The 14,591-nt window shown below is 48.0% G+C and overlaps 1 protein-coding gene across 1 annotated transcript; it reads right to left on the bottom strand.

Moving 5' to 3' along the window:
* Window positions 1-212: 212 nt before the first annotated feature.
* Window positions 213-13,554, bottom strand: LOC144106998 (TNF receptor-associated factor 6-like). The gene is made up of 2 exons (XM_077639973.1): window positions 13,222-13,554; window positions 213-1,445 (listed from the first exon to the last, which is right to left on the bottom strand). Exons 1-2 carry the CDS (start codon window positions 13,507-13,509, stop codon window positions 336-338), a joined length of 1,398 nt encoding a protein of 465 aa, XP_077496099.1. The 5' UTR covers window positions 13,510-13,554; the 3' UTR covers window positions 213-335.
* Between the last annotated feature and the right edge of the window lie 1,037 nt (window positions 13,555-14,591).

Below are 14,591 nucleotides of genomic sequence, written 5' to 3'. Positions count from 1 at the left end.
ATATATTGGAATTTATTACAGAGTTTTTATCCGTTTACTTTCGACAGTTTTTCTTTGAGCATGTCGACCCAGGAGGGCTGACTCGGGAAATCTTTTGTTAAATTTTTTTGTTTTTCAATTCACTGATCTAGTTATCAGACAGATACACAAAAAAGAGAATATTTTCTTTTTAATGCAAGTCAAGGTCAGAACGGTAATTACATGCAGACAAGTAGAAATAAATAGCAGCCGAGCCGCTTTAACAAGAATACGAACAATTACACATTCCAAAGATTTCTCTCAAACACAGGAACTCTGAGAACGCCCCTTGGTCTCCTTTTTTCATTCACATCGTCTCAGGGGTGCAACTCCCACCTGATCATCAGGTTGTCCTTTTCCACGAAACCGCCTTTGATTAGGTCGTCGAGGTCAAGTACATGACCGCTAAAGTACAGAGGTTCATTTTCTGATTGAGTAGGCTTTTGAAGTTCTTCATAAAAATGTTTTGCCGCTCCCACATATTTCTGTATGGAACCGTCTTTGGGGTGCACTACACATAGGCTGACTTTGTGCTGGAATGGCCACTGAAGAAAGCCGTCCATGTCACCTTTGCACAGAACTATTCTCGCGTAAAGTTTGATCAATTCACCTTCCTTTTGCAGAATGACTCCAGGGCGTATGCAGTACCCTCGAAGGTACACCTTCTCGCTTACGTATGCAGCCCAGCCTTGTTTTAGCGCCTTGTCTTTAAGTTCTTGAACACCTTTTATACTGAAAATAGAGACAGCCACTTGAAGTTTAGGATGTGCAATGAATTCTCTAATTTTCTCCACTGCCGTTTGTGTATTTTCCTTAACCTCAGCTTTGATGGAATTTCCAATCTCCATCAACTGGTCTCGAGTACCCTTAGTCGTCTTTTCCAGATCCTTTTCAAGTGTTCTTTGTAATGTGTTTACGCTCCCGGGAATGTTAATGATAGCATTACCTAATGTAGTGACACACATTTTCACTTCCTCGGCAGACACGGTGATGTCACGCACACCTTTTATCAGAAACTCATGATTTTGCTGTGTCTGAGCTGCAAATTCTTGTTTTAGAGATTCCTTCAGAGTGTTTATCGCATGGCAGACTCCGTTTAGCGTGTCACCGTGCATGGCATTATCGGCCACAAGACGCTCAAATAACCTTCTGCTTTCAGCTGCCTGCTGTTCAAGTTCTGCTCGGAAAGTATTCAAAAACGCGATGGCAGCCCCGGACTCGTACGTCACTGCGGCTGGGGTTTCAAGAGACGTCACTTTTGTTCGACAGCCTGACATCAGATGAGAGCAAACGTCGCTGCACAGAACATCAGCAGAGCACTTGGGGCAGGAAACTGAGTGGTGCCCACATTCGCGCTGAAAGTGCCGGAAGACCTCAGAAGCGGCCATCACAGAACGGCAGCCGCGTTCTGCGTTCCAGCACCGGACCTGCAAAATAACAAAAAAATTGGCAGCGGTTTAGCTCGGCTATGCCAGGATACACGTAGCGAGAGGTACATTTCCCCAACTGTGCTTGTTGTGGTCACTATGTTTAGCAATGAGAGACATTGGGTATACACATCTTTTATTCATTTTGCTTGACAGAGACGAAAACTGCTCGATTATCTCTGAAGTAGCATGCAGCGGTCTTAATTTTGTCTGTATATTATTTCTATTTGGTAGAGTCTCTTTGGTATACAAGGTCTATAGCAGTTCTCCACTGGGCCTTCTGGACGTGAGGGTTCGAAGCTATAGTCAACTTTTTCTTTCATACACTGAATAGGAGTCCTGTTTCCTGTTGAAATCACCCAAAGCACACACAACTGTGAAACCGTGCCGTAGGCTGGTATACACGTATCAACCACATCAATCGTATGCTTGTCAGATGTTCCCATCACCACGTAGGCTCCTGGGATGATAATGCCGCTTTCCAGAAGCGGAACACAGCAGGCTTCACCATTATTCACCGCTATCGAAGGGAAATGTCTGACAGCGGTGATACCTTGTTTCTCGTACACAGACTTCAGCGTTCTTAATTGGTTGAAGCCAACTTCCAGGCACAACGTCAATATTGGAAGAGTTAATCTCTTGTCTATACCGCCGTTTAGCAGCGGCTGGACTCTGCTTTTCTGCATGCATGTCAAACTTAGTGATACAGACGTCCACTACATCTCCGCCTCTTATACGCAATCCTGTGCATGCGACGCGGGGTTGAGATGATAGAGCGGCATGCGGCGAGGCGGACGAAGAACGCGGCGCAGCTGTGAGGTCTCTCTGGTTGCAATGGTATCGGCGCATGCGCACAACTGCTCATCCGCGTGAAGTCACGCTCGGCTACGACGTAGGAGGGGGGCTTGCGGCCGCGGAGACGATGAAGCGCATGCCGAAGCCAGCTCCTCTCCGGTTTCCGTGATAACGGCGCATGCGCACAACTGGCCCGTCCCATGCACTACGAAATGCGCGACTCGTAGCCCAGTGTAGCTCTCGATACAAAATAAGGCTACTATTAACGGGGCAAACAAGCGCATCAGGGCGTGCTCAGGCATTATCCTCTCTGGCTCGAGTAATTGCGGCTATGTAGCTATTTTTTTGTGGGCATAAATGGGCCCCCACAAAGGGATTGCTTTTTTTTCATCTTATAAATTGTGGTGCGTATGCAATCAAAGAATCGAAACGAGACGTCCGTACGTATGGTTAAGTGAGCGTTCACGGGCAAGAGCTCGTGCCTAGTTGCTGCGAGCAGGAAGGAAGGGAAATAATGGGAGACTAAAATTAGCCGTGGTTTGGCTCTGTTCTACCTAGTGAGACGAGCGGAACATGCGGCCTGGTTGCAGTACTGAACCGTTCTCTTACTACGATTGGCCTGCATGCCTGGCGGAGTGCTACACGGTCACTAGTGGAGGCGTGCGCCAGATATATATAGGGCAAGCGAGTCACGGTGGTTGGGAGAAGAGGAGTCACGCGGTCTGCGGAGCGGCGAGACCCGCTACGCCAGCGGTCACAGCGGCGGCTAGGCGAGCGGCGCAGCTGTGTCGAGTCACATGGTATGACGTAATGTCACACCTCCGGTTTATTGGTAACAGCACTACCGCAGTGACTTTCAAAGTTGCGGCTCGGAGAGTGGGCGCTTCCGCTCTTAAAAAGGCGGTGCGCCAGCTGAGCGGAGCGACAGTTGGTTGTTGAGGCACTCGTAGCGATACCGCTGGAGAATGTGCTGGCCGCTGTTCCGATGATTGGAATCAATGCCGCCTGGTTATCTGGCGCCGCAACAACATAATCATAAGAGCAGAGTAGTTCATGAAATACAAGTATTGCGTTCTGATGGCTTCTAATGAATGAGTTGTATCTACTTCGAGCGCTTAACCCAAGACTTTGTACAATTTTTAAAAATAGGCTTCTGCAGTTAGAAAAGCACTTTGTGCGCATTTGGAGCGGTGCGCATTTGGTACGTCACAATACAGGTAAGACGTGCTGACCAGCAGGCGTGTTACCTTATACTGAATAGTTACCTTTTTAACTATTACAATTAGGCTCCATAATTATTGAGAGGCGTGTACCGCTCCTTAAGTAGTATCATAACAGTTTTTACAATTTCAAAACGAGGTTACCGTCGGCGCTGTGGCTGAACAAATTTTGGTTATTTCGACGACTAACGGGCACTGAAGGAGTTGCTTTGCCTGTAAGCTTCTCGAAAGCACATTCATTTTGTGGAGATGTATTCTAACTCAGAAAACCTATTTATTATTTGCGTAAAGTTGAGTGACACACCCTGTATATGACCACTTTCAAGTACACTGCGCCTACAGAATGCATTTTTACTAAATAGCGTATAGAGTTCGGTCCGCCAAAAGGGCGCCGTTGCAATGTGCACGCATACCCGCCGACAGTCGCCAAACGTGTCGGAATAATTACGGAGGACTTGTGTGGTGCGCATGAAACAGCCAAAATACAGAGATAACTAGAGCACTGGATATAACAAAAAGTGGTGTACTATGTCGCAACCGAAAACTGTGCAGTATGTCGTAGCTGCAAATACGGATACAACGAAAGCACCAGATATAACGATTGTGGTGTTGTATGCGGTAACCGAAAATTACAACTATAACAAAAGCATCGCATGTAACGAAGTTGGTGCAGTATGTCGTGAGCGAAAATACGGATATAAAGATAGCACCGGATATAACTAAGCAGATGTAGTGAGTCGTCACCGAAAGTACTGATATAACAAAATCAACGTATATAACGAAGAATGGTGTGGTATGTCGTAACCGAATGTGGTGTAGTATGCCGTAGCCAGAAATATGTACATAACGAAAGCACCATTATAACGAATAGTGGTCTAGTGTGTCGTAACTGAAAAAAAGGAACACGCACGCTACCACGTTGACTCTTAAGCGATACCTGAATGCCTATTCACACGACAGACCAAATCTGTTTCGCCCGGGTGTGGACGCAGCACCCCGCGACCCGACGTCACTGGCTCCGCCGCGTCCGGGGACGGCCCAGGCTTCACAAGCCGCCCACATGGATGCGCAGGTTGGACACTGCCGCCTGAGCTGCAGTCGGCTGCGTTTTCAGAAGTACAACTGCTGAGAGTGCGCCCTCACCCCCAAGCGAGCTCCCCGAATAGCCTGAATTACTGGCATTTTCACTTATTTCATCATCTATCAGAATCGAGCGCTTCAGTGCTACTAAGTCGGTGTGGCTGGCGCAGTACCATCGCCTGCCCACTTCCTTTGTGCTGGCGCAGTTGTGGGCTGCGGCACGAGGCGGAGCCAGTGTCGTCGGGTGACGTGGTGCTCTGTCCGCGGTGTGGATCGGCCTTAAGCTCCTTCGTATGCTGCATTTACGACGTAGAACGTCTCCCACATTTCACCTCTGTGTGCAATTTCCCTCCGTCAAATAGTCCAAAACTGCGCATTCTTAGCCGCGCATTCTTATGCTTCCATGCACGCGATCGGTAGAGTGCATGTGAACGTTACTACGTGAGCAGAAGGCAAGAGCAGCGCACTACAGCGCAGCTTTGTGGCAGTGAGGACGCCGGAGACGAGCGAGATTTTAATGGTGTTTATCAAGATGCGTTTTACAAGCGACACAACTTCGAGTTGTATACTCCACTTTTACGCCATATTTATCTCAGGGTTACTGTGCGCTGTTCTTATCCGCAACATTTCCAGTGTGCTCATATTGCGTTCACTGCCCAGTCTTTAGACACGCGCCTCTTCAAATGAAGATGAAGCAAAGCAAGAGAAATACTAAGGAGAAGAAGAAATACTCCGACGAGCTGCTTCCTGGGGTGAAGAAGAAGAAGAAGCTGCTTTCCAGCTGTCTCGTCGTGTACGAGGAAGGAGCAGCTTGATCTCAGGTGTGTAGGCTATGGAAAAATGCATTCTTGATTGATCCAAATGTATTCTTGGTACATTGTTTTTTCAATACCTTTATTGTGTAATTTGTGGCTTCGGATTATTAAAGCTTACACCCCTATTGAACCCTAGCTTCCGAGTCGCTGGTATGGAACATGAGAATATGGAGTCCATATTATATAGATTAATATACGGAAATCTAAGGTTTTTTATGGAGTCCATATTCTTTCCATAAGGCTTCTATAAAATATTCTTGACATGATATAGAGTCTGTAAGCTTCCATAAGCGCTTTCCATGAAGTCAATACCGACGACTACATGCACTTCGTACTGGCACCTCATAATTCATAGGAAAGTATAAGTTTGGGGGGGGGGGGGGGGTTAAGCGTACCAAAGCAACTGAGGCGTGAGAGGCGCCGTTTTCAAAAGCTCCAAGAATTTCGACAGGGTGTAGTTCTTTAACGTGCACATACATCGCACAGTACACAGACGCCTAGAATTTCGCGTCCACGGAAAAACGACTGCCGCGGCCGAAATCAGACCCGCGACTTATGGTTCAGCAGCCGAGCCCAATAACTACAGAGCTACCGGGGCGGATTAAATTTTCAGTGCGGCATGTGAAGTATCATCTCTAGTGTCAGAGGTGAGATCTAAAATGAACACGCAAGATCTCAGACGTAAATGTTGCCCTTATTCAAAACATTACTGAGACGCGCTGTGAGGTTGTCATGAAAGCGCTTGCTGCTGTTTTTATTTTTCAAGCATTGTACTTTTTTAGAAAGGATTGGGACCTAGTCATTGTGTCGTTTGCCACGCAGCTGCATTTTACTGGTTATGGCTGTTAGACCGGCACAGATTATCCACGCAGACTGTCGATCACAGGTGGTTATTCTGCTCTGTTCGATGTTCCCACGACAAAGCACGTTCACTACTCAAATCAGTTTTTGAACGACAGCTCTACTTCTTGAGGCAAACTCTTTGTGAAAGCCCAGCGCACCGTTCTGAAAGACATTCTCTACGCCATGCGTTGGAACACATGGATTTACGCCAGCTAACGGATTCTTGAACACATGCCCCGGTGACCATCGGTGGTGAGGGCCTCCCAGACCCTCCTGCGGTTCCTTAGAGTGTCGCTGTGACTTTTCCGAAGCCTTATCGCCTTTTGCTTTTTCTTGTCACTATTTTTGCTCCCTGGCCTTTATATCCCCTCATCGCTTTCTCTCAGTGCAGGCCAGCAAACTGGTATCATTCACCGGTAAACCACCCCGCCTTTTCTCCTCCTCTCCTCCCCCGTGAGGTCAATTCTAACGCGCGTTTGAGCTTCATGTAGCAGAGGGGATAGATGGATGGCAACTTTTATTTCCATCGGAAATGAAGACTCATTACTGCTCCCCGCCCCTGGCGCGCAGGCCTGTAGGACGGAGGCCGGAGCCTACACGACTAAAGGCTAACAAATATTTTGTCCCTTCGCGGCCTCAGGCGCCAGAAAGCAGACAAAAAAAAGGCCGGAGGCAAAAATTACGGGCATAGCGGAACGGGCGGATGTCATCGAGCGTCAGGTTGGAGAGGCAACGAAAACGCTAGAAGGCGATGACGCCCCAGAAATTGCAGACAGAACTCCCCCACATGTGGAAGGCAAAACATTGTATGGAATGTAGGATCAAAAAGGAAAATTGGAACAGGAATCTGCGCAGAAGGCTACCTAGACACAACAAAGAAAACGAAACTCATGCGATCAAATTGTGCAAACAAAATTGGTGCGACAGGTGCAACGAAATGGAAAGGGGCATGAGCCTCTCCAAGATATGTGGCCAGCTACGTCACCTCCTAGACCCAACAAACTCCAAGACCTAATCGAGCATCAGATTGGCCAAAGCTAGACACGCGCACGAAGGCACAGACATCGAATTCATGGATGAACTAAAACAAATGTATATAGGAGACAACACCTTCTCCGCCCTCCCGGAGTACACGGGAGCGGCGAAAGCAATACTCAGGGCCCTCGTCACGGAGTCGGAGGTAGGGGCAGAGCTATTCAGCCTTAAAATTAAATCGGCGCCGCGACCCGATGGGATCCCAGATAGTATCCTTGGAAACTTCGACGACGACTCCATTACTGCTCTCTCTGAGCACACGAAGGATGTTTGGAACAACGGAAAACTACCCCAGCAATGGAAGCAGGTCAACGTGGTCCTAATTACGAAATCGGGCAAGCTCCCAAAACTAGAAAATCTCAGGCCAATCTCTCTAACCTCATGCGTAGGGAAACTGATGGAGCGAGTCGTGCTGCTAGGCTCAAAAAGCACATAGAGCAAAATGTCTTGTGGCTTCATGAAATGGTCGGCTTCCGACCCGAACAGAGCACACAGGAAGTGATGCTCCGACTAAAACACAATATATAGGACGCAAAATCAAGAGAATAATGTAATCCTAGGGCTAGACTCGACAAAGGCGTTCGATAACGTCCAACACGAGGCTATACTCCAGGGCCTAATAGACAGATGTAGAAGAGAAAACCTACAATTACATAAAGTACTTCTTGACAGACAGAAGCGTCTGGATAAAGTTCTACGACATCGAGTCCCCCGCAGTGGAGCTAGGGAGCAAGGGCACGCCGCAAGGCTCCGTCCTGTCGCCTTTCCTCTTCAAGGTGGCCATGAGAGGACGCCCCACGGCCATCAAGGAAATCGAGGGCCTGCAATTCTGCATGTACGCAGACGATGTCAACCTCTGGACCAACCAGGGAAGCGACGCGAGCAGACAACGGCGCTTGCAGGAGGCCGCGGACACGATAATGGCTTCTGCCGCCAATAGGGGCCTCTCTTGCTTATCGCAAAAATTCGGAACTTTTCGTCTATAATCCCAAATCTCTTAGGTGTAACCAAGACTCAAAGTTCGACATCAAAGTGGAAAAAACTGTTCCAAAAGTTGAGGAAATCAGAATCCTGGGATTCTTTATACATGAAAACGGATACAATTACCGGCTCATAAAAATGCTAGACGCCTACGCGTCGCAACTCTTAGGCATCTTTAGGAGAATCTCCCTTAGGGGTAGAGGCCTAAGAAAAAGCGTACTAAAATTAATGCAGGCTTACGTATTTAGTCGAGTGTGCTATGCCACACCACACCTAAATCTAAGAGCGGACGAAAAGAGAAAAATCCACTCCCTCATCCGAAGATGTGTCAAGAGAGCTCTAGGACTCCCGATGTGCAGATCTACGGAGAAACTCCTCTCCATGGGAGTGCACAATAGCTGGGAAGACTACACAGAAGCAGTTCGCGTGGCACAGCTAGAGAGACTTAGAAGTAACTCCCCGGGCAGAGCTATACTGCACATGGTGGGCTTTCAGACCAACCGCGGGCTGCACGGTAAAACTGACTTCCCCCCTAAATGTAGGGAGAAAACATCAATACCCATACTACCGAGGAACATGCATCCGGGTCATAATACTGAAAGGCGGAATAAGAGAGCCGAAGATCTTACAAAACGCTTCTAAGAAACGAAGCCCGAAGAGGGCGTCTACGTGGACGCGGCTAGTGGGAAGTTACGCGCGGTGGTTGCCTGAGTAGTAACGGACTAGGCGCCCCCGCGTCGGCAGCCACTATTCGCAGCCGCAACATAGAGACGGCCGAAAAAGTTGCCATAGCGCTCGCGTGCGTTGGAATGAAAGCAAAATTCGTAGTTGGCGATAGTAAAACTGTCATCTGGAATTTCCTGAAGGGCAAAATCTCGCCGGAAGCGGCGAGGATCCTGGCCGGGAAAGAGCTGACCCGCAAAGTCAGCTTGATATGGACCGCAACGCACGCGTCGGCTCCCAGCAACGAAGCGGCACACGTGTTAGCCCGAGCTCTCTACTTCCAGGTAACTGTGGAACCGCCGGCCCGTAGAAACCTGGACGAGCGTGCAAACCTATTCCCAAATCGTTGAGAGCTATAGACTAACAGAAAACTGGTGCCACCACCGGATAATAAGCTAAGTTATAAAAAGGCGACCACATCGCGGCGCCTACAAGGCGGAAAATTCGTTAACACTGTATGGACCTTCCACGTCCTACCAGGGGAACAAGAAAACGATCTTTGTAAAACGTGAGGGGAGAGGGGCACCCTCCATCACATAATATGAGAATGTGCCGACTCCCCCGGAGTCGCAAGAAATTATTCATAGCGGAGAAAGCTAGGAAGCCCTGCTATCCGCCTGACGGAGGGGAGGTCTGTCTTGTGACGTCACGGCACGTCACCTGCTGTGCAGATGCGCCGCAGCAACGCTCACTCGGAACCTCGCCGCTGCGGTATCACGTGACTAGCGGGGATTTAACAGTTGCTTCGCCGGTCCAGGCCGCCCAGTTTCGCAATGGATGAAGCGTGCGCCGGTCCATGCGTGTCAACAGGCTAACCTTGCTTCAGAGAGCTTTTCCTCGTATATCTAGGTTAAGGTTATGCTTAAATCAACCTAATTTTTAGAAATATTTAGAAGAGCGCACTTGACGAAGACAGGCATTCGTATCCACCCATATCCAAGTGCCGTGATGTTACAGAAGCTGCCTGGCTTCTTTATTTTAAGCACGAAGGCTCAATGTAAGGCAGGGTTTCGCATTCCGCGTAAGCCTGCTTATCTCCCTCGTGGCTTATCTTGTTTATTAGTTGCGGCTTCGTGTACAATCGTTTCTCCGTTCAAGTCCTTTTTGAAGTTTCTTACATTTTGTCGCAAGGCTGTGAGTAATGACGTCACGATTTGTGAACTTGGCGGCCTCTATTTTGGGCGGCAATATAGCCGGGCTAAAAGTACTTTCAGCGCAAATGCAGAAAGTTGCATTTTTCAACTTGGTTTACAACATTTACGCGCAATGTATTCGGCTTACATTGAAAGTAGTTTACTAATTTATAATTTTGTATTTAAACGCTGGAAAGAAATATTTCATCTGGTAATGATCAGTACATTCATGCCAGCACTATAGCTTTGTCATGGGAGAGCATGTTTTATTTGATTACTGTGTCGAGCTAGAACCCGCTGCGCCTAACTCGACGTGAAAAGTGAACTTGAAATACTCACTTAAATAATTGCAGGACTAAACCGCCCGAGGGCAGTTGTGAAACACCCCGCTGTTGTTCAGGGTAAAGAAAATTCTTCGCCTGTGATAGACTTGGTGACGCTTCCAAGCAGCTGTTTCGAAACCTTATTAAGGCAGTACATGGTGCTCACTGTTATCGTATGCATACGCTGCGACATTCATTGCTTTTTGACAATGTTTAGGAGACAGCAGGAAGTCGCGTGAGGCAATTAAAGCAGTCTAATCGCCTTCTGAATAGATGCAAAATATAATAAAGGACAGATAAATATATTCACCTTACCTGTGAGCCCACTCAAACGGCCATAATCAGCTCTTATTCTTAAAGCTAGCATCGTACAGCTCTATAGTACGCCGAAAACAATATAAAAATATGAGCTTCGGGGTCTTTTAAAGAGGACGGATGGATGCATAAAGCTGAACCCTTCAAATTGGGTGGTGGTTCAAGCCACGTAGCCATGAGTTGGGAAATTTTACTCTTGTCTTGATTTTAGCCACCAATCAGGTAACCTTCGCTTGGTTACTTCTACCCGCATAACATCTACAACATCATCTACTGGACGGATGGATGGATGGAGGTATGGACGGACGGACGGACCACCTAGTCATGACTAAATGAAATTTTACTCTTGTCTGGATTTTGGCCACCAATCAGATAACCTTTGCTTGGTCACTTCTACCCGCTTAAATTCTATTCCCCTTCACTTTCCTTAAACCCCAATGCTTTAAGTAAATCAGCCCCGCTGCTTTCCACTGTAGGGTGAAGCCCTTTACAGAAAGGTATCAAGTGTTGAGCCGTCTCTTCCTCCACTCCGCATGCAACGCGCAACGTCTATCTCGTGGTACCTCACTCTATATGTCTTTGTCCTGAAAGAACAAAGAGCTTCGCGTACAATTATAGATATTTTCTTTGGCAATTTCCTGCTTAAAAATCTTGTATGTTCCCAGTGCCGATTTCGTCAGGGTCCGTTTCCTAAAACACACTGCCATCTGGGACAAAAGTCACCTATTCGGAGCCGGGCTAAGCAGTAAATAGTGCTCCGCCACGAGCGCGGAAGTAAGTATCCTTTCTGAAAGTTTTATACCTCAGAATGGGATTGTAAAATCTCATTTTCGCTTTTTAAAATAGTACTTTCTGCGCTCATATTATCTGAAGGAAAATGGCAGCGATGTCCGCAAACCCCTAGTGGTCGTATTACGTTACGACACAAGTAGTTTTCCTCTCATATCATTTCCTACGACACAGACTGACGAAGTGCAACGGGACTAGGATGAGTAGAAGAAACACGAAACACAGGACAGGCGTGTTTCTTCTACTCGTCCTAGTTCCGTTGCGCTTTGTCAGTGTGTCGTAGCAGTATGAACCAACTAGCCCGCACCAGGGTCCTCTTAGATCATATCATTTGCTGAGAGAATACTGATGGTGACATGCAATCTGAAGATATAACGTTGGCGGCGGCCGACACAGACCCATGATATAACTTCCTTGGAGAAGCACATCTGATGCCTGCTGCTGCATCGTTAGAATGGCGCACAGGCCGATGAACCACGGAAAAAACGCTGCGCTTCACGCGCCTGGCTACCTTCATCGGCGGTATCCCATATCGGAACAGATATGATTTGACCAGCGCTTTCTCTGCTGTCAACGCCTTTCGCAAAAAAAAAACAAATTAGGCGAATGAAATCCTTTCTTCCTCTTCACTTTTGTCCTTCCCGCTCACTAGGATTCGTGCCTACGCCAGCTCTAGCTACAAAAGTGTTCTACGGCAGTTGAGCCACCGCGGTGGCTGAGTGGTTTTGGCGCTCGGCTGCTGGCCCGAAAGACGCGGGTTCGATCCCGGCGGCGGCGGTCGAATTTTGATTGAGGCAAAATTTTAGATGCCCGTGTACTGCGCTATGACAGTGCACGTTAACAAACCCCAGGTGGTCGAAATTTCCAGAGACCTTCACGACGGTGTCCCTCATAGCCACCTGAGTCGCATCACCGCAGCCCGGCCGACCTAACGAGAGGCTCATCCGGAGCGCACTGCCACGTGGATAACCGGTGAACAAGATGTCCGCACCAAGCAGCACAAGCAATTGGCCCAACATTGGAACTGTATTGGCAAAGCTGGCCCTACAAAGGACCAGGATGGGATCATCCTGTTTCAGTATTGGGCCGATGGCCTGTGCTGCTTGGGGCGCTGGTCCCATTGGAAAGGGAATCGTCAGTAATCGAAGCACTCTAGCCGCTGTGCCGCGCTAATGGAGAAAGAAGGGTATATGGCACTTAGACTCGATGCGGAGGCAGGTGAGCGGCTAATGGCAGTGCCATAATACGAGAGGCCGAATCTACGATTGCTGAGTTAGTTTTATACCTCCAGATCCCTGGACGACTGACACGAAGATGAAATGAAAGCAAAATGAATATTCAGCAAATGCACCTCCCTAACCTTGAAGTTCGAGGGACGTTTGCTGGATGTGAACCACACGGCCCGGGAGCGATTAAGCTTGCCTGCTTAGATTGGGATGACCGGAATTCTAATATTTGTCTCCACTGTATCTAGTTACATGACAGTACAGGTCGCTTATAAACTGCTTTTGGTTCCAAATTCTTGCGCTGATTACACACATTGCAATGGTTACGTTACATCTAATTGTACCGGGAAGTCCTTTCACCTCTGAGGAAAAGCGTCATTTTACGGAGAACATTCCGATCTTCTAGTGCAGTTAGTCAAGTTTCTGTGCATAGAAGGAAAACAAAGAACCCCAATGAAAACTTCTATCAATTTTTTTAAATTTTGCGCTTCCTCCCACCTGTCTTCTCAGCAGCTCCTCTGCAGGAGTGTCATTCCATTCAACGCCGTCCTCGTGCTGGCACTCGTAGCCGTCCAGTGGACAGACGTGCAGGCCTTCTTGCACGCACTCGTCGTAGCAGGACTCGCACAGGGCGTCCTTGCAAGGCAGCAAAGCCGTCCTCTTCTGCACCAGTCCGCAGGCGGAGCATAATCCGGTGGGTGCAGTTTGCTTGACGAACTTAAGGGGCCTCCAGTCGAGTTCCGGGGAGAACCCGACCAGAGTGTACTGCAAACTTCCAGGAGGCATCGATCCTCACGCACGTTCACTTCAGAGGCGGCCTGAACAACTGCCGTTTTCCGCCCCCTTCAAAATCACCTTCTTTCTTTTCTCTCTTTTTTTTTTGGTCAGCTGTCATGACGATAACGGCGAATGCATCCTCACCCTCTCGTTGAACGTATCACTGGCCGCATCATTGCCGTTTATTATCTGTGCTTAGCAACAACCTTTAGTGGGCACAGCAGCTGTATTTCTTTGAACGCGCATCCTCCTTTGCTATATCACTGATATTTTCCCGAGGAAGAAAGTGGCTCCCCAGTAAATCTGCCACTGCAACTGATGAGCCCGCAGGCTTGACCTCGGACTCTGGGACGGCTTTTTCATGAAAGAGGAAAGAAAAAAAATCGCATACATTTCGGTTATCATACACTATCATACATTAAGTGGTTTGCGCTTCACACGAGGGCTTCGAATGACATCAAACCTTTTCGAAGCAGCTGGAAACCTAATGTTTACCTGAACGCGTAGTTGTAATTTTCGGCACCGCGCGTTGGGAATATTCGTTTTCTTACAACGCGGTTTGGGTGCCCATCGAGATATGTGAGACAGACGTCATTTCCTTTGCTTAAAACCAATTTTCATTTCATTTTCCTCGCCTTACAGGGCGGTTGCGGTGTCCACCAAGATATGTTTCCTTACCTTAAATTGTCCGGAAAGGCGTCGCGCCGAACGGACGATGGCGTTCCGTGCACTCCTTGGCAACGCGGCAATGCGCTGTCGCGTCCCGCTCTTAATGACGAAGCTTAACCGTTTTCCAATTTTTTTAATCTGTCTTTGTTCACTTTTATTAGTTTTAGCCAGTTGTGCCGCCGTCATTATCATACATTATGCGCTTTGCACTTCACACGACGGCTTCGAATGAAGTCAACCCCTTTGCACCAGCTGCAAACCTAATGTTTACCGGAACACGCCGGACGGTGTTCCCAATGTTCACACGCGCCTTATCATCAATCATGTGGTTTTGATGCTTGTTTTGTGGTGTTTCTTTTAGCCTGGCATTTTTTGTTGACGACGACGACCGCACGAAAATTTCCTTGGAGAGTAGAGGTATA

Source organism: Amblyomma americanum, chromosome 10 (assembly GCF_052857255.1).
Source record: "Amblyomma americanum isolate KBUSLIRL-KWMA chromosome 10, ASM5285725v1, whole genome shotgun sequence".
Classification (NCBI taxonomy): Eukaryota; Metazoa; Arthropoda; class Arachnida; order Ixodida; family Ixodidae; genus Amblyomma; species Amblyomma americanum.
This window is presented reverse-complemented; position numbering and strand designations above follow the sequence as displayed.

Coding starts and splice junctions, on each gene's coding strand:
- LOC144106998 (XM_077639973.1), bottom strand. CDS start 13,509: ATGCCTCCTGGAAGTTTGCAGTACACTCTGGTCGGGTTCTCCCCGGAA. Junction 1,446..13,221: donor AGGAGCTGCTGAGAAGACAG/GTGGGAGGAAGC, acceptor GTTATTTTGCAG/GTCCGGTGCTGGAACGCAGA.